Source organism: Geotrypetes seraphini, chromosome 2, assembly GCF_902459505.1.
Source record: "Geotrypetes seraphini chromosome 2, aGeoSer1.1, whole genome shotgun sequence".
NCBI lineage: Eukaryota > Metazoa > Chordata > Amphibia > Gymnophiona > Dermophiidae > Geotrypetes > Geotrypetes seraphini.
This window is the reverse complement of record NC_047085.1, coordinates 507,439,783-507,466,871: the sequence shown is the minus strand read 5'-3', so window position 1 is coordinate 507,466,871 and position 27,089 is coordinate 507,439,783. Positions and strand designations below refer to the sequence as shown.

General features: G+C 43.7%; 1 protein-coding gene across 1 annotated transcript; it reads right to left on the bottom strand.

Annotated features, from left to right (window-relative positions):
* Positions 1-606: 606 nt before the first annotated feature.
* LOC117354969 (zinc finger protein 664-like) lies at positions 607-27,089 on the bottom strand. Its single transcript, XM_033932925.1, has 5 exons — positions 26,951-27,089; positions 26,702-26,828; positions 24,122-24,241; positions 5,973-6,953; positions 607-689 (listed from the first exon to the last, which is right to left on the bottom strand). The coding sequence occupies exons 1-5, from the start codon at positions 26,972-26,974 to the stop codon at positions 607-609; spliced, it is 1,335 nt and encodes a 444-aa protein (XP_033788816.1). The 5' UTR covers positions 26,975-27,089.

Genomic DNA, 27,089 nt, shown 5'->3' with positions numbered 1-27,089 from the left:
CTTCTTTGATTGGAGGGTACGTGAGTGGAGTGTGAGTTTTCCTATGCCTAGTTGAGGTAGTTGTTCAGATTATGGCTAATCTAGTATAAATGTTAAACATGTAACCCATTCTGGGCTCTTTGGGGACAACGGGATAGAAATTGAAATAAATAAATAAATAAATAAATAGTGAAATTGACAGTTTACCAAAGGAATGCAAAACTTGTTTTTTTAGAAAGAAATGATATATCTTATTCTTAAACAGCACCTTTTTTAGATTGTAAACAATTTTTATTGACATGAAAAACCCGCAGAAGTGAGAACAACAACAAATGCCTGCACAGAAGGAACAGAGGCAATATCTGCATAAGCAAGTACAACATGACAAAAACATGTGTCAAGTATACCCACCCAAAAACCCCAACCGCCCCATGTGCCCTCCACCCACAAGCCCTACCCACCATCTCCCCTCTTCCCCCCCCCCCAGTTGGCAGGAAGTAGAAAGTCGCAAATCAAGTTCCCCCCCCCAGGGTCTGGACTCTGATGACCCCAGGGCACCGAAACAAACGATGCATCCCCTTCCAAAAACAGACCCCCCAAAAAACCCAAGTCCCCTCCCCCCCTTCCTCAGAGCAGAAAGATGCCGAGATCCAGAACTAGCCAGGAGAGTGCACCATCAAGCCAGGGTATTAAGAAGAAGGCTACGCCCCCTAGGAGACAAAGAACGCAAATAGGGGTCCCAAATCAGCAAAAAGCTCTGACGACGTTTAAAGGAGCCCCACTACCTCACGCGCCTCCCAGAGAACTAACGCATGAAGATGAGCTCTCCAATGCCAAAGAGACGGAGGAGTCGATGAGGTCCAATGCTGCATAATGCATTGTCGAGCCAGGAGACACACCTTACGACACAGCCAACGAGCATCCGTAGGCAAAGATCCAAAAGCTCCCGGTAAATCCAGTACCACTTGAGCAACAGTGCCCGCCACAGACGTCTCCAAAAGGGAGCTCAAATAGTTGACCACCTCAGCCCAAAAAGCCCAAATACACCAACAATCCCACAAGGCATGCGAAAACGTGTTCGGGTCTCGACCACATTTGAGACACAGAGGCGAGGCAATGCCACCAAATTTGAATAGCTGAGCTTGGGTAATATACCCTCTATACAATATACGAGCATAACATTCCCGCAACACGGCTCCCCGGATTAAACGCGGCAAGACCACCAGATTCCGGGAGACATTCCAAGAAGCCAGATCCATATGGAGTTCCGAGGCCCAGCTGTCCCGAACCCTCTGACAGTCCCTAAGGGCCTTAAAGGGAAGCAGGGCCTTGTATAAGGTGGACAGCGAAGTCTGAAAGGGCTCAACCTGGGCATAAAAGTCCCGAATACAAGCACCCAACGGGTGCTGAAGGGCCAGCCGGGGAAGCGTGAGAATATAGTGCTTGGCTTGACAATAAGCAAAAGTGTCCCCCCAGCACCGCCCCAACCGATCCCGAAGATCCGCTAAAGAGCGTAGTTCCTCCGCAACGGACAAGAGATGTTCCACCAAAAAAATGCCCAATGTTTTCCAACGACGAAAGCTCGAATTATCCGTGCCAGGCACAAAACACGGATTGCCTGTCAGGGGCAACAAAGAAGTCACCCGTGGATCCCCCCCCAGGCGCCGAACTAAACCCTCCCACGCCCCATGCATAGAAGCCAAAAGTACAGTGCCCCTAACCTCCCAAGGCAAAGCCCCACAGGGCAGATGAAGTAAGGCAAGAAGAGAATACGGGGCATACAAAGCTGTCTCAAGAGAAGTGGGGGTATACTGAGAGTCCCCGAACAACCAATCCTTAAGGTGCCGCAAAAGACAAGCTAAATTATACAAACCAAAATTCGGGATACCGAGACCCCCCCTGCTGCCACCCCCCCACCAGAAGATCATAACGCAACCGAGGTTTCCTCCCAAGCCAACAAAACCTGGACAAAACGCGATGTAAAGCCCTCAAGTCTTTCTTAAGGAGACGCAACGGGAGAATCCGGAGCACATAGAGCCACTGGGGAAATATGACCATGCGAATCACCGCTATGCGACCCAACAAGGAAAGGGGCAGATCTCTCCAGCGATCCAACTGCTGTGACGTGCGATCCAAAAGCGCCCGAATATTAAGAGAATAAAGACAATTACATTGTCCAATTTGACACGGACAAGAGGACATGAAATGAAGCTAAGGGGGGGCAAGTTCAGGACTAATATCAGGAAGTTCTGCTTCACACAGAGAGTGGTTGACATCTGGAATACTCTCCCAGGGGAGATTATTGCGGAATCGACAGTCCTAGGCTTCAAAAGCAAACTAGATGCATATCTCCTTGAGAGAGGCATATAAAGATATGGTTGGCTATAAAATAAGCCAGGTGTATACCTAGCAGGGCCTCCGCGTGTGCGGATCGCCGGACCGAAGGTCTGATCCGGAGATGGCGCTTCTTATGTTCTTATGTTCTTAAAGGCGACCAGGAGACGCCGGGAGCCGGATCCCAAGATAACAAAAGGAATCAGTCGCCCAACGCAGCGGAAATAGAGCCCCCCAGTGACCCTGCAAGGCCGGCGAAGTGGACAAAGCCTCCGACTTACCCAAATTCAAGCGAAGACCTGCAAAATCCCCGTATTCCTGTATCGTTTCCAACAATGCCGCCAAAGAACTCTGTGGGTCCGTAAAATGGACAAAGAGATCATCCGCGAAAGCCGCCACCTTAAAACAAAGGGAACCGAGAGTCACCCCCTAAACAGCACCTTTTCTATAGGCAAGCAAAAGTCCTTATTCTAACAAACAGAAAAGATTCCAGGAATATGCAGTAATACATGTAGACAATAATTTCACCCTTAGAAAAAGATTTGAGGATATCTTTCAAGAACAGCATGTCTTTCCCACCTTAGTGCTGGATTCTAATGCACGCTAATTAGCCCTCACCATTCTGCACATTGTTTGTGGCGCAGTTGTTAAAGCTACAGCCTCAGCACCCTGGGGTTGTGGGTTCAAACCCACGCTGCTCCTTGTGACCCTGGGCAAGTCACTTAACCCCCTCCCCCATTACTCCAGGTACATTAGATAGATTGTGAGCCCACCAGGACAGACAGGGGAAAATGCTTGAGTACCTGAATAAATTCATGTAAACCGTTCTGGGCTCCCTTGGGAGAACGGTATAGAAAATTGAATAAATAAAAAAATAAATACTCTAAACAGAAATGCTCTTTCATTCTAATTATTACAGTTTTAAAGAAAGAAAACCCTTCAGTGCAAACTATAAAGAGAAATTCACGCTAAAAGATAACATCAAAATCCTTCTCTGATCTATGAAACTTTTCTCTGGAACAACTGACAGTTTTCACAGACACAAAACCTCTTCTTCAGTACCTCGGCTCCAAGAGCAAGGGGTTAAAGAGGTTGTTGCCAGGCTATACTGTTCACATTCCAATCTGAGCAAAGCATATGTTCCTTATATGAATATATATATATAGATTCAGAAAAGAAGCCTTTAAGTATGTACTCTTAGTATTGACTTAAATTTCAAGTTTACTAAACGAACTTCTGTGCTGTTTTTACATTGGACTGTAGCTTGAGATCAAAAGGTCATTGTCCAGACTGTACAGTTCATCTTAGTTGTCTCAAGTTTAAATCTCGTAAAGTATCTATAATTTTTTAGAACATCATCCTATTTGAATCTCACCCATACACATGCCAGGCAGTCACCCTTCACTTCTTGGAGCTCCAAGACATTCATTTCATACACTCAGTCCATATAATTCTTGTAAGAAAACTTTTTGTTAACTCAATGATTATAAAAGCACATAAAGGTTTAAACACAGAGCAGTGAAAGGTGAGAAACTGAATTCTGTCTCTATAGCAACTAGGTTAGAGGTCAAAGGCCCTGTTAATCAATCTCTAGTTTAACAAAGAAAAGGCAAAAGGCTGAAACTCAGAATTTTCACCTTATGTTCTACAAATGTCAGTGCACTAAAGTCTTTCCTAAATCCTGCTTAACCAACAAATTACACAATTATATATACACTTTTCCCTCCGTATCCATGAGGGTTAGGTGCAGAGCTGGACCGCAAAGTGTGAAAAACCGCAAATAACTTTTCAGCCAGCTCTGAGCCACCCCCGCCTCATTCTGGACCTTCCCGCCTACCTCCCATTATCCCAGACCTTACCTGGTGGTTTAGCAGGCTTTCAGAGTGGGAGCGCTCTTCCTACGCTCCTGCCTAGTGCAGATCACTCGAGACTACGACGGGAATTCACGACAGCCATTTTCTCTGAGTGATCTGCACAGGGCAGGAGCGTAGGAAGATTGCTCCTGCCCCAAAAGCCTGCTAGACCACCAGGTAAGGTCTGGGATGCCAGGAGGGAGGTAGGGAAGGTCTGGAATTACCTTTTCTTTAAAAAAAACAAAACAAAACTTACGAATAACCGAATTCGCGGATACTGAAACCGCGGATTCGGAGGGAGAAGTGTATATTATTTTCTGATTCCTCTCTCTCTAATATAATATCCTGGTCTTTTGTTAACTATCCTTAAGGGGTTTTATCCATGTTTATATATACATTTACTTTATTTATTTATTATGATTTATATTTTGCATATCCTACAATTCCCTATGAGGATTACAAATTATTCAGGCACTCAAACATTTTTCCCTAACTATTCCGGTGGTCTCCCACTCTAACTAATGTATCTGGGGACTTACCCAGGGTCACAAGGAGGAGTGCAGGATTCGAACCCACAACCTCAGGGTGCCAAGACTGTAGCTCTAACCACTGCACCTTATGCATATATATATATATATATATATATATACACACACACACACACACACACTTTGTATATCGTCATGCAAAGGTCTCGGCCACACCCTGCTATTTGCGCTGTTCATGCAAGACAGCTCCTCTGGTGAATCCTCTGGTGTCCTTTTAGGTGTGAATATTGAGTGAAGCTTTTATTACACTCAGGACATATAAATGGTTTGTACCCTGTGTGTATCCTCTGGTGTTCTTTTAGATGTGAATGTTGAGTGAAGCTTTTATTACACTCAGGACATGTAAATGGTTTGTACCCTGTGTGTATCCTCTGGTGATCTTTTAGATGTGAATGTCGAGTGAAGCTTTTATTACACTCAGGACATGCAAATGGTTTGTATCCTGTGTGGATCATTTTGTGACTTTTTAAATTTGAAAGGCGATTGAAGCTTTTATTACACATAGTACATTTATATGGTTTGTCTCCTGTGTGGATGCTCTGGTGCCTTTTTAGATCTGAAAGCTGAGTGAAGCTTTTATTACACACAGTACATTTATTTGGTTTGTCTCCTGTGTGGATGCTCTGGTGAATTTTTAGATCTCTAAGCCGAGTGAAACTTTTATTACACTCAGTACATGCAAATGGTTTGTCCCCTGTGTGGATCATTTTGTGACCTTTTAGATTTGAAAGTCGATTGAAGCTTTTATTACACTCAGTACATGTAAATGCTTTGTATCCTGTATGGATCATTTGGTGTCTGTTTAAAAGTGAAAGCTGAGTGAAGCTTTGATTACATTCAGTACATGTATATGGTTTGTAACCTGCGTGGATCATTTTGTGACTTTTTAGACTTGAAAGCCGAGTGAAGCTTTTATTGCACTCAATACATGTAAATGCTTTGTATCCTGTATGGATCATTTGGTGTCTGTTTAAAAGTGAAAGCTGAGTGAAATTTTGATTATACTCAGTACATATATATGGTTTATAATCTGTGTGGATCCTCTGGTGTATTTTTAGATGTGAATTGAAGCTTTGATTACACTCAGTACCTGTAAATGGTATGTACCCTGTGTGGATTCTCTGGTGTTCTTTTAGATATGAATGTCGAGTGAAGCTTTTATTACACTCAGGACATGTAAATGGTTTGTACCCTGTGTGGATCATTTTGTGACTTTTTAGATTTGAAAGGCGATTGAAGCTTTTATTACATTCAATACATGTAAATGGTTTGTGATCTGTGTGGATGCTCTGGTGTCTTTTTAGATCTGAAAGCTGAGTGAAGCTTTTATTACACTCAGTACATGTAAATGGTTTGTGTCCTGTGTGGATCCTCTGATGTCTTTTTAGATCTGAAAGCAGAGTGAAGCTTTTATTACACTCAGTACATGTAAATGGTTTGTGCCCAATGTGGATGCTCTGGTGTCTTCTTAGATCTGAAAGCCGAGTGAAGCTTTTATTACACTCAGTACATGTAAATGGTTTTTGATCTGTGTGGATCCTTTGGTGTCTTCTTAGATGTGAATTTTGAGTGAAGCTTTTATTACACTCAGTACATGTAAATGGTTTCTGTCCTGTGTGGATCCTCTGGTGTGTTTTTAGATCTGAAAGCCGAGTGAAGCTTTTACTACACTCAGTACATGTAAATGGTTTGTGTCCTGTGTGGATCCTCTGGTGTGTTTTTAGATCTGAAAGCCGAGTGAAGCTTTTATTACACTCAGTACATGTAAATGGTTTGTATCCTGTGCGAATCATTTGGTGTCTTTTTAGACCTGAAAGCCGAGTAAAGCTTTGATTACACTCACTACATGTGAATATTTTCTCATTTTTATGATCCCTTTTGTGCATTTGTAGTTCTTTCAGGTGTTTTTCATCTTTCCTCTTGCCATGGAGGAATCCAGAAATCACTTTATCACTATTATTAATTTGGAAGGGTCTCTCTGCTAGGTGTATCTTGTCCTCAGAGATGTTACTGAGCTCCCTCTCATTTCTCTCACACTTAGTGACTCCATCCGTTGTGTCTCTTGTAGGGGGTTTCTGTTCCTTTGATTCCTGCTTACAATTCTTTGTGTTAATCTTCTCAGGTCTCTGGGAAATATTCACACTGACATTTTCTGACTGTGTTTGAATTTGTTCCATTTTTACCAGATATTCTCCTCGATTCTTTATTCTTTTCCATTTGTGTCGGATCTGATGATCTGCTGGATATAAACAGAAGATATTTCTCATGAGTTAGAAAACAGCAGTTGTTTCTATGATAAAGCCTGTATATAATGAGAAACGATAGGTTGTATCACACCAGGAGTTTCCATGGGTGGATTTTGTTTTTTGGATTGAGAATTAGTCAGTTTCATATTTGCAAACCATTTTTTTCAAGCATTTTTGTCCAGAGTCAATTTTGTAAAGGTGCCAAAAATCCGAGTGCTCGACAGTAATTTATAGTTTTTGCATGTAGGTATAGGAATCACCTGTAACCCACTCGTTGCTCACCTATTTGCACTCCAACCCATCATACCTACGTGCAATAGCTCTTAAGCATTACCTTAAGGAATAGCACTTAAGAGCATTTACAAGGACTCTTGCCATGTCACCTCCGCTGTGGCACGTAACTGCCATTTTAGCATAATAATTACACGCCAGAATGACAATTAACATCTGGCACACTGGATAAACTAGAGAGAAGAGCTCTGAAGAAAGAGACTATATTATAATATCCTAGGACAAGCAGGCAGATATTCTCACATGTGGGTGACATCATCCATGGAATGTTAAAGTGAACTGTCACTTTAAGAAATCAAACGACTGCCCGTGCCGTGCATACACAGGTGCCTTCCCAACTGTTGCCAGCTCATGGGACCATCAGTTTATTTGTTTTCGGCAGAGTAGAGAAGACGTTTTGAGACAGACATGGGAGAAGCCACTGCTTGCCCTGGATCGGTAGCATGGAATGTTGCTACTAGTACTGCCCGATTCACGATTCGAATCGATTCACTGATTTATTTCGGGTGAATCAATTTGAACCGATTTACCCCGTCAAAAAATCGGCCTCCCGATTCATTGACTGACCCTCCCCACTCGCCCTCTAAAGCAGGAGCGGCAGCGCTGCCTTTTACTGGCCTGCCGCTTCTGCTTTCGAGGGCGAATGGGGAGGGTCAGTCGGGAAGTGCTTGCCCGTTGCTGTGCTCTCCGTATTCCCCCTGGCCTCCAGAATCAATGTCCCTAACTTCAGCAGCCTGCAATAAGATCGCTGGTGCTGGCGATCTTTGCAAGCTGCTGAACGGCTTCAGAACGGCTTCTCTCTGCCGTGGTCCCGCTCCTTCTCTGACATCAGAGAAGGGGCGGGACCGCGGCAGAGAGAAGACGCTCCAAAGCCGTTCAGCAGCTTGCAAAGATCGCTAGCGCCAACGATCTTATTGCAGGCTACTGAAGTTAGGGACATTGATTCTGGAGGCCAAGGGAACAGCAGGCCTTCCGGGGGGGGGGTGTAGTCCTTCGGGAGGGTGCAGCCTTCCGGGGGAGAGGGGTACAGGGCTTCAGAGGAGATAGGCAGGCAGGCCTTCAAAGGGGGGGACAGGCAGGCAGGCCTTTGGGGGGGATGCAGACCTTCAAAGGGGGGGACAGGCAGGCAGGCCTTTGGGGGGGATGCAGACCTTCAAAGGGGGGGACAGGCAGGCAGGCCTTCGGGGGAGGATGCAGGCCTTCAAAGGGGGGGACAGGCAGGCCGGCCTTCAGGGGGATGCAGTCCTTCAAAGGGGGGGGGACAGGCAGGCCTTCAGGGGGATGCAGGCCTTCAAAGGGGGGAACAGGCCTTCAGGGGGGACAGGCAAGCCAGCCTTTGGGGGGATGCAGGCCTTCAAAGGGGGGGACAGGCCTTCAGGGGGGACAGGCAGGCAGGCCTTTGGGGGATACAGGCCTTCAAAGGGGGGGGACAGGCCTTCAGGGGGATCAGGCAGGTCTTCTGGGGGGGATGTAGGCCTTCGAGGGGGTCAGGCCTTCATGGGGAGGTGCAGGCCTTCAAGGGGGGGGACAGACCAGGGGAGGGGGGCCCTGGTGTAGAAGTACACAGAGGGAGGGAAGGGGGGTTAAAAGAGTTGTGCATATGACGGACTTTGGGGGGGGAAGAAATAATGGGTCTGAAAATAGAGGAGAGGAAGAGAGATGATGGACAATGGGATTTAGGGAGGGAAGGAACAGAAAGGGAGAGAAGTTGGACACAAGGGATGGTGTGGAGGGGGGGATAGAGATACTGGATAGGAGGGTAGTTGGGAAAAGAAAGGGAGAGATGGTGGACCCTGGGGTGGTGGGGAAGGAGGGAGAGATGCTGGATGAAAGGGTAGTTAAGAAAAGGTGGATCTGTGGATGGAGACGAAAAAAAAGAAAGATGCCAGACCTCTGGGGGAGGGAAGGGAAACGGAAGGGGAAGACAGAAATGGCAGATGGATGATTATAAAAGAAAAAGAGAAAGAAGAAAGAAGGAGACCCTGGCAAGCAAGTTATCAGAAGACAACCAGAGCCTGGGCCCAACAAGATTTGAATGACCAGACAACAAAAGGTAGAAAAACTCATTTTATTTTCCCTTTTGTGATTACAATATGTCACATTTGAAACATGTATCCTGCCAGAGCTGGTGTTAGACCGCAAATGTGAGCTAGGATTTAACAGAGAAAGGAAAAGTCTTTTTTGTTTGTTTATTTTGTTTACACCACAACGCCAGTGTTGTTAGGAGAAGGCAAAGGGGGTGAAGAGGCTATAAAATAAACCCACCAGGATATTTGAAAAAAAACCTAATTGGGCAGGAAAATCGAATCGAAAAACCAATTCAGTAGGCTGAATCGAATCGAATCAAATTTTTTTTTTTCCTGAATCGTGTAGCACTAGTTGCTACTCTTTGGGGTTCCGGAATCTTTTGCTATTCTTTGAGATTCTGTATGGAATGTTGCTACTCCTTGGGTTTTGGCCAGGTACTAGTGACCTGGATTGGCCACCGTGAGGTTTGGGCTACTGGGTTTGATGGACCATTGGTCTGACCCAGTAAGGCTATTCTTATGTTCTCATGCATTTTTAATATACGTATATTGTACGCATTTATTTTCTGTGTATATTAGTTGCATATGTTTTATGCTTTCCCATATTATATTTACTTTTTATTTATTTTATTTGCTAGTATTAACAAAAGGCGTGCTTTTAGACCTCGGCCTTCTAGCCTCCTCCTCCTCTCTGAGGAAACTCGAGTTGGTGGTTTTTCTCTTGCAGTCGTTTAGCTCCTGATCAAATTTTTTCTTTTTTTAGTTGGGTCAGTTTTTCACACAGCCTTGTTCAAGGTCAATGCTCTTTGCATCCCACCTCCAGGGCCATTGATGTCAACATCCCGTTGTACCTCAGCTACTTCAGTGCTGTCGCTATTGGGGGAATCAGGTAAGAAAGTTAAAAAGCACAAGCACTGTTCCCCTGCCAATGCTGGTTCAACGCAACCATCTTCTCCTGCAAAGACGCAATGAATGGATTCCTCACCACAAGCACATGCTGTGTCACCTACCTCACAGGCACCAGTTCCACGATCTGTGCAGCAACGAGCGAAAGTTGTTGTACTTACCGTACATACGCCATCTTCACAGCAGCAAGTGCAGTCTATGCCGCCAACAGGCGCCTGCCTCCAAGATCATCTGAATATGCTGCTGTGGAACGGGCTAGCTGGGCTATTGAAGTCATCCTGTCATCACGCCATTAGCCTCAACTGAGTCCGAGTAAGGTAAGTGAGATACCGCAGACTGCTGTACATGCGTTATACACGCTTAATGAAGGCATCGATAACATGTGCCTATTTCCTGCATCTTTGACTGTATCGTCTTTAGCATTGAGGAGGAAATGTGGAGAAAGACATTCAGGAGAGACATTGTGCTGCTGAATTAATCCTACCACAAGGTCTACGAACTGTGCAAAGTATATATTTTCCTGTCGGCATAAATAATACTTTTGTAAGAGGACTTCATCTTTGCCCTAGAAGCTGACAATTATCTGCCGATTGTGACAAGTGATAAATATCCTATTCCAAGACTTTCCAAGAAATGCTTGGGTCACAAGAAAAGCCATAACTCCAGGTCAGGAAGACATGGTCAAGATGACATCTATTGCAGGTGAAACAGCTGACTACAATCACCCTTAGGAGGGCGGGGGCTCACCCTCAGGGATCATCGACCTTAGTATTAAGAATGCATTGTCAGGGAAAATAGAGAAAATCATATTTGACACCAAGTGACGCCAAGCTTCATTATGACTCAACTGCAATTATGTATATCATCCAATCATTAAATATGACAAAGTGTGACAATCCAATAGAAATCAAGTATGTAATTAGTAACTAGGTAGTACTCTGTACCCCAGGCTCCTAAGCTTATTTATAAAGCAGGGGTGTCAAAGTCCCTCCTCGAGGGCCGCATTCCAGTCGGGTTTTTGGGATTTCCTCAATGAATATGCATGAGATCCATTTGCATGCACTGCTTTCATTGTATGCTAATAGATCTCATGCATAGTCATTGGGGAAATCCTGAAAACCTGACTGGATTGCAGCCCTCGAGGAGGGACTTTGATACCCCTGGTATATAGGTAGCTTTAAGACGGACTGAGAAGCCTAACTGCTGTTATTTGGATACATTTCTATGTTCTACTGAGGCAGCCATTCAGAAGTGGCGCCCACCCACGCAGCAGCGTACTTGTGCATCACTGGCCCCGACATGCCGGTAATCAGCAGGCAGCAGCCCTGCGAAGCACCAGCGATCGGCACAATTAGGGAAGTGTCCGGGCCCAGGCATTAGTGCGCTTGGCGCCGCGGGTCCCGCCAAGCAGCAGGCAGCCATCCACCGACCTCTAACATTTAAAGGTACCGCCGGGGTTTTTTTTTTTTTTTTTTTTATATTCGCTTCATAAGATGCACCCTTATTTCCGCCCACTTTTTTTGGGGGGGAAAGTGCATCTTATGGAGCGAAAAATACAGTATATACAGCAATTGGGTTGTTGGTGTATGGTCATTTCAGTGTAGAGGAGTGGACCTTCTGACTCTCGACACTCCTCTCGATGGCCTTCACGTCCATGCTCCCCCCCCCCCGAGGTCGCAGCTCTACTCCTAGACGACCAATTGTTCTGCCAGATGCTCCCCTTGTTGCCCCGGGTGCTATCTGCACCTCTCCACTCCCATGTTGAGGATGATTGGTGGGTGTATATATGTAATGTGAGCCTAGGGATGGGTGGGTTCATCTCCAACCTACCTTTCGTTTCAAAGATCCTGGAAAAAAATAGTACTCAACCAAATACACCTCCTGCTGGAAACTCATGGAGAAAGGAAATTATGTCCTTCTGGTGCTACTAGACCTCAGCGTAGAATTTGACACAATTACATTACTGTTTTCTATCCCACCAATACCTTTCAGTTCTAAGCGGTTTACAAAAAAAGAATTGGTCTGGGCATTCCCAGGGAGCTTACAAAGTTGATAGACATCCTCCTCACCTGACTCACCAAGCTTGGCGTCTGAGATGCGGCACTTCTCTGGTTCGCATCCTTCCTAAGTGACAAATCCCAATGCGTGCTACTCGATACTATCCTGTCAAAGCCAAATATGGGGGTACCACAAGGAGTACTACTATCCCCTCTGCTGTTTAATTTCTATATTACGCCTGTCCTGGATATAGCCCACAAACACCAAATCAAGATTCACTCCTTTGCCAACAATATCCAATTATACCTACCGCTAGGTGACAACCGTGACTCCCAGATTGCAAAATTACAAAACTGTATCTCAGAAATCATAAATCAGGATGTCCGCAAATAAGCTCCAACTAAACGTCACAGAAACTGAACTCCTTTGGATCTGTAAAGAACATTGTGCCAACAACTGCCCCTCTCTCCTCTGGGAATCATCTACCATAACCGCCAAAGACCAAGTCCGCAGCCTAGGGGTACTTCACGACTCTAACTTATCACTTATTGACCATATCGCGCAAGTAATCTCATCTTTGTTCTACTATCTATGATAACTAGGGCAAATAAGAAACTATTTCTCCAAACCAGACTTTTCACAATTTCTCTATGCCTCTATAGACTACTACAATGCATTATTCAACGGACTAACGGCAAAATATATTAAGCGTCTCCAATGTGTACAAAAACGCAGCAATCAGACTACTGAAGAACCTTCGCACCCATGATTCAGTATCCCAAGTGCTAGTATCAGCCCACTGGCTACCCGTAGCCAAACATTGCATCTTCAGAGACTTAGTATATGTGTTCAAGTCCTTACACGATATGGCGTCTGGCTACTTATCAGCCAAACCCTGCCTTATGTCCCAAACAGACCGCTCTGCGCCCAGGAGGAAACATGTCTTCAAATATCCCCTGGTCGGAGCCTCCAACTGGAAAGTGCCAGATGAAGATCATACTCTCACTTCTTACCAAAGTACTGGAATCAGCTGCCTTCCAACATCAAATCCCTTGATGGACTTTTGAGCTTTAGGAAAGCAATAAAAACCTACCTCTTCACTGACTCTGCAGGACAAGCTAATATTCAGACTGTTATTCCCAAACCACTGTATTCTTAATAGATGTCCAACTGACTCTCTCCCTGTACACACACTGATTCTTTCCCTGTGCATGCCTCAGGCTCCAAGTGTCTACTGATCCAGAACAACTGAACTACTGCCTTAGTCTTTTGTTCCCTGTTGTTAATTGTTATGTGTCTTGTTTGCTGCTATTTATGTTACCATATAACCCGTTCTGGGCTCCTCGGGGAGGACTAATATAAATCAACATAAATAAATAATACCCTCTAAACTTTACAACTTATCGGCATCTCAGACATGACCTCCTAAAAAACAGGCAATACATGGTTCGCTCTACATACGATGCCTTTGATGCAGCCTCTTGTACTTCAGCAATGTCCAACACTATGAGAAGGCAAGCTTGGCTCAGAAAATCAGACCTTGATGCCAATGTTTAAGACCATCTTTCCAACATACCTTGCACTGGTGATGACCTGTTTGGTGACCAGAGGTCACTCAGAATATTAAAAGACATACTAACTGTGTGACCACTCTTTCCTCCTCTAAAGCACAACAGTTTTAGCAGCCTAAGCACTTTTCAAGCTCCTACAGGCATGCTTCATACTATTCCAGAAATAAATACAATCAGTTGCCTGCATCTATGCAAACATCTACTCAAAGATGCCCAAGGCAACACAGGCAAAAGAAAATATCTGCGCCTACTCAACCTAAACAATAGCAGTTGTTTTCACTCCTTCCTAGAGAGCTTAGCCAGTGTATCTCATCCCGCTCCTCAGACTCTCCCAATAGGAAGCAAGCTCATCCATTACCAATGGCATTGGACCCTCATTACATTAGATCAATGGGTTCTTCAAGTGGTTAGTCGTGGCTATGCCCTTAATCTCCAAAAGAAACTACCAAACCACCCTCCAAGAGAGTCCCAACAGAGAGCTCCAACAAAGAGCCCTTATTCACCAGGAATTCTCAGCTCTCCTCCATCTCAAAACAATAGAAAAGGTTCCACTGCAATAAAAGGGCAAGGGATTCTATTCAAGGTATTTCCTTATCCCTAAAAAGTTTGGAGGTGTTCATCCAATCTTAGACCCCAGAGCACTAAATAAATATATGGTGAAGGAGAAATTTTGGATGCTCTCTCTGGGAACCCTATTACCTCTTTTAGAAAAAAAAAATTGACTGGTTATTCTCTCTAGACCTGAAGGAAGCACACACATATATTTCTATTCTCCTTGTTCACAGAAAATACCTTTGCTTCTGTATGGGAGCATACCATTTCCAGTACAAAGTGCTCCCTTTTGGACTGGCATCAGTACCCAGAGTGTTCATCAAAAGTGCTTGGTGGTGATAGCAGCGATATTACACTCATTCGCTTTCCACATTTTTCTTACCTGGGCGACTGGTTGATCAAAGCCTCCACACCCCCAACAAGCTTTGAATGCAGCCTAGGATTTGGAGTCAATTATTTCAAACCCCACCTAAAGCCCACTCAGACTTTGGAGTTTATTGGGGCCCTTCCAGACACAACCGGACACGTGCTTTCCTCCCTCTGCAGAAGCTCACTACGCTGCTTCAGATCCGACAGGAGGTCTTTTCTTATCACCACCTGACAGCACATCACATGCTATGATTTCTAGGTCACTTGGCCTTCACAGTATATGTGGTTACATTTGCCCGTTTTCATCTCACACAAAATCAGTTGGACATTATCAGCCCAGTGGTCTCAAGAAACTGGTTTTCTCTTCCAGAGCTCATCAGTGACACTACAACTCAAAAACTCACTTCTGTGGTGGATGTGTCCAGCCAATTTTTCCAGAGGTCTGCTGTTTAAAGAACCACCTCATCAAAAGATTTTGACGATCTACGTTAGGCTGGGGAGCTACTAGTACTACTACTATTTATCACAGTGTTCTGCAGAGACACTGTAAGGTTTGAAACGCCAGGTCCCAGGTTAAATTCCCTCACTGAAGATTCACCAGGAGTAGAATCAAATGAGAAGCACAGCCAGAGGTGATTGCATAAAGAATATATTATAGAAATAGGCTTACAGAAAAGTAGGATTCATAAAAGTTACAATTACAGAGACTGTTTCTGTGTTCTTGTGAATGAGAGAGAACACACAAAGAAAGAGAGAGAGAGAAATAGGGGGGTGGGGAGGGTGATGTACCGAGCTTCAGGTAGAGAGCAAGACGAACAAGAAGAAGGGGGGTGATGTTGCAAGGGGGCTTTTATAGTTTGGCTAAAATACAGAATCTATTGAGCTTCAATAGAAGTTAAACATAGTAAACTTGTGCTAGACAGGAAAAGAATAGGTTGCAGTCAAATGTAATTTCCAGTATGCCTCTGACAATAGTTATCTGTGCACCTGGACCCATTGTATATCCTAAGCTGTCCATCCTAAGCATCAGACATTAACACATCTTCTTAGCACCTTTTCACACCTGTTAGCTGCAAGTTGGTTTGTAATCATGATTTAATCAGGGCTATTTGAAACCATCTTTTAGGGCTGTTTGAAACAGTCTGCCTGTGATGCATTCTGTGAATAAGCACTCAGGGTCTATCTGCATCCACATACCAGAATCAGATTGATATAATTTCCCATAGGCCTTTGCTGACATTAGTTATGCCAACTGAAAATGCTGATTGCTAGCAATAGCTATGCTGAGAGACACATCTCAATATCAACTTCCTAGAACTACGAGCAATTCGCAATGCAATGTTCTAGGATCGTCTCCTCAATCAAGCAGTACTGGTTCAAATAGATAACCAGGTAGTCATGTACTATGTGAACAAGTAGGGTGGAACAGGATCTCACCGCCTCTGCCAAGAGGCCATCCAGATCTGGTCTTGAGCCATTGCACACAATATTTTCCTGAAAGCAGTTTACCTAACAGGAAAACAGAGTGTATTAGCTGACAAACTGAGCAACCACACAAATAGTCACTCAACACCTTCATCTTGCAACAGATATTTGTGGCTTGGGGGACCTCGGAAGTGGACCTATTTGCTTCCCTCTACAATCACAAGCTCCCTCTCCTGGAAATGGGTGCTTTTCTGCTCGACTGGTGAGGGAAATTCATCTATGCATTTTCTCTGATTCCTTTAAGACAGCACTGCTCAAATTTTGTCAGGAACCAGCCACCATGATACTTATCGTGCCTCAGTGGCCACATCAACTTTGGTTCCCTCTCCTCCTACAAATAAGCAAACAGGAACCAAACACTCCGCAAATCTTTCCAACACTACTGACACATCAGCATGCAGAGTCAGTGGATTCCAGGCACTAATAGCAGATCCACCTTATACTATATGTTATCCTGACAAGGTAGTTCTTCGAACTCATCTAAGTTCCTCCCAAAAGTTGTTTTGGAGTTTCATCTCAACCAGTCCAATCTTCTGGTGTTTTTTTCCAGAGCCGCATGCTCAACGTAAAGAGGCAACTCTTAACACATTAGACTGCAAATGTGCTCTAGCTTATTATTTAGACAGAACCAAACAAGCTGGGAACTCCAGTAAGAGGTCTATCTCCATATGGATTGTGGACTGTATCTCATTCTGCTATGCTCAAACTGGTCTGACACTAGAGGGCTGTGTTACTGCACATAAAGTACAAGCCACGGTGACTGCAGTAGCCCATCTGCACTCCACTCCTATTGATGACATCTGTAAAGCAGCCACCTGGTCCTCATTTCACACTTTCACGACCCACTACTGTATGGATAATCTTATCAGACAGGATACTGTAGCCAGGCCGGTACCTGTAGTCCAGGCCACCACGGCCCCGCTCTTTGTAAACTGTTCCGACGTGCCTCCCCAACTGAGAGAGGTCCTGCTGGATTCTATTCACTAGCTTCTCAATGAAGCAAAACAAAACAAAAATGAGTCAATGTCTATCAAACATGAATTATCCACTTTATTTGGTGGTGAGAATGTTTAGCTTGGCATAATAACTTGCTCCACGAATACACACTCTTAAAGCAAATACTTTAACTTAGGAACTCAGGCTGGAGTGGTTTCAAAAGGCAAAAGCAACCACTCAGTCCTTTCATCAGGTAAGTAGTCCAGTATCAAAACGTCAAAGAAAAAATAAAAGAGTGTAAACAGTTCTTTTCACTGGCACAACAAGTCCAATTTTACTGCACCGCTGAAACTGTTCAGGTGCACAAGCCTGTCGCTGTTCTGGCTTCTTCCCCAGCCAGCTCTTCAGGAGTTGGTGAGGGGGAGGGGAAGCAAGAGAATTCACCTAACTTAATCTGAATAACAGACTTGCCAATAATGGCCCCACTATCCCAACCGGATGTATAGTGAATTCTTCCCCACTTACTTCCCTTGGGTTCCCTCACAACCCTGACACAATCAGTCAGCTTCAACTTCAGCTGACTCATTTAAACTTGAAAAAAAAAACGTGTTTTTTTTTTTTTCCTTTTCCTTGCTGCTTAATTCAAGCAGGGCAGATACAGCCAGCACAAGTCCTGCAACGGGGTTTTCATTACAACCACCCTTTCCCTAAGCAGTGCACAACCCCCAAGCTCAACAGGGAAAATGAACAAACAATCTCTAGACCTGTCACTTAACTGACTTCCATAAGGTCTTCCTCAGAGAGACTGGAACTTTCAATACATTCCATGGGTTCCTCCCCAGTAAGCTGACCGGCCACAGTGTCAGCATCAGGTTCCGGCATTTCCCAGTCTCTTCCCTCAGGAGTACATTCAGGAGGGTTCCTTTCCTTGGCTGGCTCTGCAAGGACTGCCTTTTTCCTCCCTAGAGCAGCCTCCAAAGTAGTCAGAGGAAACTGCCCTGCCCTCTGGAGGGGAGGAGCTTTTGGCTTACTCTCCCTGCCTGCCTTTGGGAGCCTAATTATCCCCTTCAGCTGATGATCCCCAGGGAAAGAAAGGTTTCTCTGGGGCTGTTGTGGGCTGTCACAACTCTCCTCTTCTCCTCCCTGGAGATCAGACCTGTCTGCTACAAAGGGAAACCTGGGTTTTTCCCTAGGCTTGGTCACAATCCTATCCCCGTGATTTGCCCTCCGGATCACCGGGCCAGGTTTAACAATAGCCTGCCCTGGCAAAAGCTGCACTTTAGGGATAGGATTGTGACAATACTCAGTTTGGCCACAAATTTCTTCAAAATTTAATCTCCAATTAGAAGCTAATTTCCTTCCTGCCCAAAGGGTGGGAAGGAAGGTACCTGCGCATGCATTAGAGAGTTGCGCGGGGACAGAAATCAAACCTGTCCCTGCAAGTAATCTCTTCTGTCCCTGTCAACCTCCATACACTTCAAAAATAGTTATTTCATTTAATTATGCTACTGAGTTAAATGCTCTGGTAAAGATCCATTTACAAATAAGCAAAGACACTATTAATTGGGAAATATTATTTGGGAAGAGGTATTATTGGTGAGGGAGTCAATGACAGTCCTGGGAGTAAAAGTGGACCCAGGACTTACTATGAGTAGTCAAGTGGTAAAAACAGTGCAAATATGTTTTGCACAGATACACTTATTGTACCATGTGAAACCATCTGACTTTCGTGCTGTTGTACAAGCAATGGTCTTGTCACGGCTGGACTACTGCAATTACATTACATTAGTGTCTTTTATTCCACCAATACCTTGCGGTTCTAGGCGGATTTCAAAAAGAAGCATTCTGGTCATATCTAGTAAGATTACAAGATGGCTATTTAGTTGGAATGTTTAGGGACTGGTAGAAGTTTCACATTTGACAGGTATATTTGAGTGTACTGTTCTTCTTTCTGGCAGTTAATCACATCCAAGGCCAGAAGCCACCTACCCCCACTAACTGTATTTCAGAAAGGGATTTTTACGTGACAACATCAAAGTGAGCAGAAAACAGACATCATCACACTATACAAAAGTGAACTGCACCGGTCATCAGAAATATTTTGTATGTGGGTCCCAAAAAGGAAGGAGCTATCCATTCTCATTAACTACTGTCCCTCTCCATTCCCACTGCACCCCCATCCCAAAAGCCCCTCCCCAATACAGCAGAAAGGAATTTTTATAAAAATCCACCTTTCTGAAATATTTGCAAGGGAGGGGGGCACAGGAGGGGGGGGGCAGGCATTTAAACATTTCTCCGACTGTAACAGGGCCAGTCCCCAGCACTGCCAAGCCCTCCGGTTGCAGAGAGGAGAATGTAGGGAACTTCTGAGTGCCCTGAACCCCCCCGAACCAAGACCAGGTGCAGGGCTTTGCAGGTGGTTCAGCATGCCGCGGCCAGATTGATAACTGGAACATCAAGATACGAGCATATTACTCCATATCTTCGACAACTACATTGGTTGCCAGCTGTATTTCAAATTCAATACAAAGCAATTAGGTTATGTCATCAATTTCTATATGGTACGATGCCTGAAATTTTTAAGAATACGATGTCTCGTTATCAACCACAAAGATCCCTGCGTTCCGAAAGTGCCGTATTGCTGAAAACAAAAGCTAACTCCTAAATATGTGGAAACGAATGCCATGACTTTCACGTGTGCAGGAGTCAAGCTATGGAATGGCCTTGTTGGCCAGATTCGAAAATGTGGAGAGAGGAATTCATGTAGGAAAATGTTAGACTCAACTATTTGTAGATGCATTTCTTTGAGCAATTGATTTTATGTAAGACTGAATTTGTCCGTTTTAATTTTTATCTTGTATAGACTCTTAATAGTTTAAGCATGTAACTCCATGTAAACCGTTTTGTAAAAAAAATCGGTATAGAAATTTTGAACATAAGAACATAAGAATTGCCGCTGCTGGGTCAAACCAGTGGTCCATCGTGCCCTGCAGTCCGCTCACATGGCGGCCCTTATGTCAAAGACCAGTGCCCTATTTAGTTTAGCCTTACCTATGTACATTCTGGTTCAGCAGGAATATATCTAACCTTTTCTTGAATTCCTGGAGGATGCTTTCCCCTATAACAGCCTCTGGAAGAGCGTTCTGGATTTCTACCACTCTCTGGGTGAAGAAGAACTTCCTTACATTTGTAAGAAATCTATCCCCTTTTAACTTTAGAGAGTATCCTCTCGTTCTCCCTACCTTGGAAAGGGTTAACAACCTGTCTTTATCTACTAAGTCTATTCCCTTCATTATCTTGAATGTTTCGATCATGTCCTCTCTCAGTCTCCTCTTTTCAAGGGAGAAGAGGTGTTTCTCTAGCCTCTCATTGTATGGCAACTCCTCCAGTCCCTTAACCATTTTTGTCGCTCTTCTCTGGACCCTTTCGAGTAGTACTATGTCCTTTTTTCATGTACGGCGGGGGTGGGGGTATACCATGGCCCAGAACAGCAGCATGATAACCTTTTCTGATCTGTTTGTGATCCCCTTCTTAATTATTCCTAGCATTCTGTTTGCGCTTTTCGCCGCTGCTGAACATTGTGCGGATGGCTTCATTGACTTGTCCACAAGTACTCCCAAGTCTCTTTCCTCGGGGCACTCTCCGAGTACAGCATTGAACATCCTGTATTCATGCATATGATTTTTGTTACCAACATGCATCACCTTGCACTTATCCATGTTGAACCTCATTTGTCATTTCACAGCCCATACCTCGAGTGTGTTTATGTCTCGTCGTAGGTCTTCGTAATCCTTCTGTGTCCTCACTACTCTGAATAACTTTGTATCATCCACAAATTTAATCACCTCATTTGTACCAATTTCCAGGTCGTTTATAAAGAACATAAGCAGTGCCTCTGCTGGGTCAGACCAGAGGTCCATCGTGCCCAGCAGTCCGCTTACGCGGCGGCCCATCAGGTCCAGGACCTGTATAGTAATCCTCTACCTATATCCTATCCCCTTTTCCTTCAGGAAGTTATCTAATCCCTTCTTGAAACTCAATACTGTACACTGTCCTATTACACCCTCTGGAAGTGCATTCCAGGTGTCCACCACCCTTTGGGTGAAGAAAAACTTCCTAGCATTGGTTCTGAATCTGTCCCCTCTTAATTTTTCCGAATGCCCTCTCGTTCTTGTATTTATCGAAAGTTTGAAGAATCTGTCCCTCTCCACTTTCTCTATGCCCTTCATGATCTTGTAAGTCTCTATCATGTCCCTCTAAGTCTCTGCTTTTCTAGGGAAAAGAGCCCCAGTTTCTCTAATCTTTCAGCATATGAAAGGTTTTCCATACCTTTTATCAAACATGTCGCTCTTTTCTGAACCCTCTCGAGTATCGCCATATCCTTCTTAAGGTAAGGTGACCAATATTGGACACAATACTCCAGATGCAGGCGCACCATCGCCCTATACAACGGCAGGATAACTTCTTTTGTTCTGGTTGTAATACCTTTCTTGATAGTACCTATGTTGAAGAGCACAGGCCCGAGCACCAAACCCTGCAGCACTCCAATCGTGATGCTTTTCCAGTCCGAGTATAGTCCACTCTGCTAGAACCTCTAATAAAAACATAAAATATAAATATTCCAGCTGATAAGGACCCTCAAGCTATATCAGCTGAGAACTTCCTGTGAAGGTGGCTGGGGGGTTCCTTTTGTCAAGCTTGGCAGGCAGCCTCAGTGGCACAGGGATGCTGCCAGCAACTGCTATCAAGTTCAAGTCAAGTTTATTAGGATTTTATATACCGCCTATCAAAGTTATCTAAGCGGTTTTTACAATTAGGTACTCAAGCATTTTTCCCTCTCTGTCCCGGTGGGCTCACAATCTATCTAACGTGTTTGGCGGAGGGAAGTTCTTGCCATCTTTGGAGGAGGTCCTCAGCTAGCGGTGCTTGGGGATACCCATCAGCCAGAGCAAAGGTCAGCAAGTACTTCAGCACTGGAAAAATAAAACCAGAAATGCATTTCGTCTTCTTCTGAACACAATACAGACATCTGCTATGTACATTTCACAAAGCTAACATATTTCAGTCAATAAATTCCTTTTTTACCTTTATTGTCTGGAGATTTTCCATCAAGTTGGTCCCAGTTTCTCCTTTTTTTCTGCTTTCCTGTCTTTTGCAAATTCTTCTTCAAGCGGTTGCTGTCCTTTGGTTCTTTCTACCATGATCCAGTATTTCTCTTTCCCCTCCCTCCCAAAGTACAGTATCCTCACTCCCTTCTATCCTTCACTCCCTCTTTTTCCCCTCCCCACTCCTGCACAGCATTTCTACCTCTTTCCTCCACCCCCATGTGCAATGTCTCCCTCTCTCACACACTGTCAACTATCTCTCTTTCTCTCATTCCCTCTCTCGCTGCAAAGGAAGAGAGAGACAGAGAGAGTGAGGGGGATCCAGGGTGTCTCTCTCCCACCCCCTCTACTGCCATATCCAATATTTCTCCCTCTCTCATTCCCAAGACCATGTGCAGCATCTTTCGCCCCTGCCTACCAGCCCTATGCATAACATTTCTCTTTCTATCACCGCTCTCCAGCACCATGTCACATCTCTCCCTCCATTCCCTCTACCACTATGTCCAACATTCCTCCCCATTGATTTTCTTTCAATCTGTCCCACTGTTCCCTCTCCACCTATCCAACATTTTCCCCCCTCATCTTTCTCTGCTCCATGCATATCTACCTCCTTCTCCTCCCTCCTGTCTTCCATTCCCCATGTGCACCATCTTTCTTTCCCTCTCACTCACACACCCATGCCCAACAATTCTCCCTTTCTATTCCCTCCCCCACCTCAGCATCTAATTCCCTCCCTCCATCCCAAGTTTGTGACCCACTCTCTCCTTTCTTCCTTCCTTTATCCCAAGTTCATGCCCTTTGACTGCTAATTCCCAATTCTTTACACTCCACGTCGGACTCTTTGCTCAGCTAACTCAAATCTACTTGTTATACCCTCATTCCACAACATCTATGACGGCTCTATATGGTCATGAATCTTCTACATAATTGACCCTACTCACTGGAATGCACTTCCCTAAACTCTTCGATTGAAGAATCACACATTAGATTCAAATCAGGTCCCAACACCTACCTATTTGAGGATACCTTTGACCAATAACTTCTCTCTATGACGCCTACTTGGCAAATGGACTTGGTTATTAATGATCTAAAATGCATTCTCTTTGCTATTCCCAGATATACTTTCTTTTGTATTTTCGAAGTGATTTTTAAGAACTATTGTAAACCGAAAGGTCCCTCACTGTGTGATATATCAAGATTTATTAAACTTGAAACTTGATTTCCAGCAGTACTTATCCCGCTAGTGCCACTAAAAATATGGACATACCACCTCAGCATTATCTGGTTATGACAGGAATAGTCCAGGCTGAGTGGAACTGGGATTTACCAGCAATATTCAGAAGAGATCTGGGTGACCACCTACTGACAGCAAAAAGGCTCTGCTAACATTATCCTGGTCGTGATCTGGGATCTGTATGGAATATTGATATGGAAAGGTTTACTGAGCATAATAAGATTAACTTTGTATAAGTCAATTAAGTGAAGAAAGGGCATCTAAGTCACACTGAGGAAAAAGAGGCAAATATTACGCTAAGTGATGTATTAAAGTGACACATTTAGGTCTTCGCATTTATGCCAGCCAGCTGGACAACATCCAGAGACCCTGCTGCTTCTGCACACAGACCCAGTACACAGCAAAGCTCACAACAGTCATAGCCCAGGATCTGGCACCACAAAACACACCTTCCTTCTGACTCCCTCACGACACGGTTTTGAGCTTCAAGATTTCTGACATGTGAAGTTACAGATAAACACCTTCCCTCCACCTTTCCAAAGCTTACATTGTGTGGCCCATAGGTTAAGCCTTCCCTTACAGGTCAAGTGACTGTCCTCATCTATAAAGGGGCAGAACCCCAGTGCTTACCCTACAGAAGTCTATAGTAGGCATTTTTACCCCAGTCCTTCTTATTACTTCACTCACCTGAGCAGCTGCTGTTCCCAGTTTCTCTTTCCTCTGACCCAGGCTCACCCCTGATGTACGGCTCTTCCCCTCGTTCGATGTAGGATATAATCTTAGGGGTGATGGTTGGAAAACCTGTTCCTGGGATAAGAAAATTGCATTAATTAATCTTTTAAAAATTTGTATACTTCATAAAAGTAACTTAAACCCTCTTTACTCATCTTTATAGTCTAATTCAAACTCTCAATAGTTCAATGTATTATCACCCTCATTTCAACCTTTATACAACATGCAGGTCTCCTTGTTCACACCCAGAACATCTGGAATAAGGGGAAAGAAACACACCGAGCATGCTCAGACTGATGTGTGCTCGGAGAAAGGGCAAGAAGGCAAAAACATTTTCCCACATCCCTCTCCAGAGAAAGCTTTCCAGCAAAGAATTAGCATTTCAGAGATTATCTTCAACTAGTGCAATAAGGATTTCTTTTCCATTATAATTTCATTTATTTCTTGGTATCTTTTTGCAGCCTGTATCCTGTCCCCAGATGAGACATTCATCAGATACAAAAGTAAATCATTACCACCAATCGGAACCTGAGACGTGAATAATCTGCTGGTGTATAATATCAATATCTGAAACTGTGGCAGGATTTTAAATTCTTTACTGCTTCATTTCATGGTTCCCAGCAACCAACAGAGATGTGAGGCTACAAAAAAGAAGCGTTGCTAAAAGCATATCCCTGATGCACTGGGTTATAAGCCAGTCCCGCAAAACGCAGGCGGACGATTACAATCAAGTTTAAGCAACGGCTGCTGTTTTGAAAAGAATGAACCGAATGGACTTGAGCTAAGTACATGATAAATATTGCTTGAATTACAGACCAGTTTATTTAAAGAACTCAAGTATTTTAAGCATTTAAAGCAGAGGAACAACGTCAACAATCGTCGTGTTACCAAGTACATGAACAGTTGTAATAATTGAAATTACTGAAGAAGTGGGATTAATATATGAACAAGTTTCAAGTTTATTCAGAAATTTTATAAACCGTCAATCAACCTTCTAGCGGTGAACATTATGTTAAAAAACATATATGGGGTGACTATACATCCTTTAGAAACAACAGTCATAATTCAAAGCATAAAAAACCATTTAAAAGACAAACAGAAACGAGAGTGAGGAAGGACAGAACTACAATTTATCAAGAAAGAGAACATATAGGGAAAGAACAAAAGGGAGGAAGTCAAAAAAACAACAACAAAATAACTAAATTAAAAAATAATAATAATTAATTAAAACTACGTAGCCCTAAAAAGGGCATTTAGGTCTCGAAAGCATCAAGGAAAAGAAATGTAAGATTTGACTCTTCCCGGATGAACGGATGAAGTGCGACTAAATGAACTGAGATGAATTGAAGCACTTTATGCATCCAGAACTGAATTGGATTAGTTATAACTCAAAAGCACATATAAAGCACTTTACAATATAGGTGCACTTTAATATTAAGCACTTTATATTTATATATATATTTTTTATAGTATAATATAGTAGAGTAATCTGATGGTTCTGAGTATCAGATTGGTAAGTGGATGTCTATAGAAAAGATATGAATTTCAAATTATAAATTTAAGAAGATTTTTAATAATAGGATTTTAAATTGTGAATGAAATACATAGTTAACAGGATATTTTGAAATTAAATGAATTAAAGGAAGGAGTATAGCAAATTAAATTAATTAAGCAATAAAATTAATTAGTTGGTAGGGAGTTGGGTCTCAAGATTGTGATGTTAAAAGGAGTGCAAGAGAATATGGTTTCTTCTTGAAGAAATCCCAAATATGGGAAGATCTACTCCATGATCTAAGGCTTGACCCCACAGATAAAAATTTGAATTCAATCACCATATGACTCTAATCTATAGTCTACTAACCAGTTTGATTGTTTAATGGTTTTTTATGTATGTATAGTTATATGTATTAAACATATAATCCCAGGTACGAATTTTGGATTGAATGTCTAATGATCATCAGCCCAGAATATCAACTGTCATCTAACAGTGTATCACTCACTTTGTCACAGATATCCAGCATTAATTGGGTTCCTACTTACACTCCACTGTAAGGGCTTAGCAAACCTCACAACCTACATTCTAAAGCAGGGGTGTCAAAGTCCCTCCTCGAGGGCCGGAATCCAGTCGGGTTTTCTGGATTTCCCCAATGAATATGCATTGAAAGCAGTGCATGCAAATAGATCTCATGCAGATTCATTGGGGAAATCCTGAAAACCCGACTGGATTCTGGCCCTCGAGGACCGACTTTGACACCTGTGTTCTAAAGCAACTTCTAACATGTAAGAACATAAGAATTGCCGCTGCTGGGTCAGACCAGTGGTTCATCGTGCCCAGCAGTCCTGTTATAATTTGACACAGAACTTTTTCTCACCTTCCTTGCAACATGCTATGACTGCCTTGAGTGATGCCTCTATGGGCAGAACAAGAAGACCTCATGGTCTCATTTGTGTTGATCACACGAGACAAATATAATTAAATCTGTCTTTATAATGATGGCCCACTACTGCTAATAAAGTTGTCAATTTATCCCTTACCCAGAGAGATCAGGGTCTGATAATTGTCCTTCATCACCTCCCTGTAGAGCTCCTTCTGCTCTTCATCTAAATACTCCCACTCCTCCTGGGAGAAAGAGACAGCCACCTCCTCAAATGTCACCTGCATCTGAAACAGAAAGCAGAAACACACTCAGCACTTGGGGTGGAGCTAGTTTACAAAGACATCAGGGTCAGGACTAGAGCAATAGAAAGCAGTTGCACTCCTGATCTCTCTCCAGCAAGACCTACCCGGGCAGAAGCTCCCTCAGACATTGTCCACCAGGTTTTGGATTTGGCAGTGGAGGCAGAAACTGAGATTTGGAACCGGAAGTTTTAAATGAAGAAGAAAAGACTCGTTTCCTGTTCGGCACAGGCTGATGACGTCACA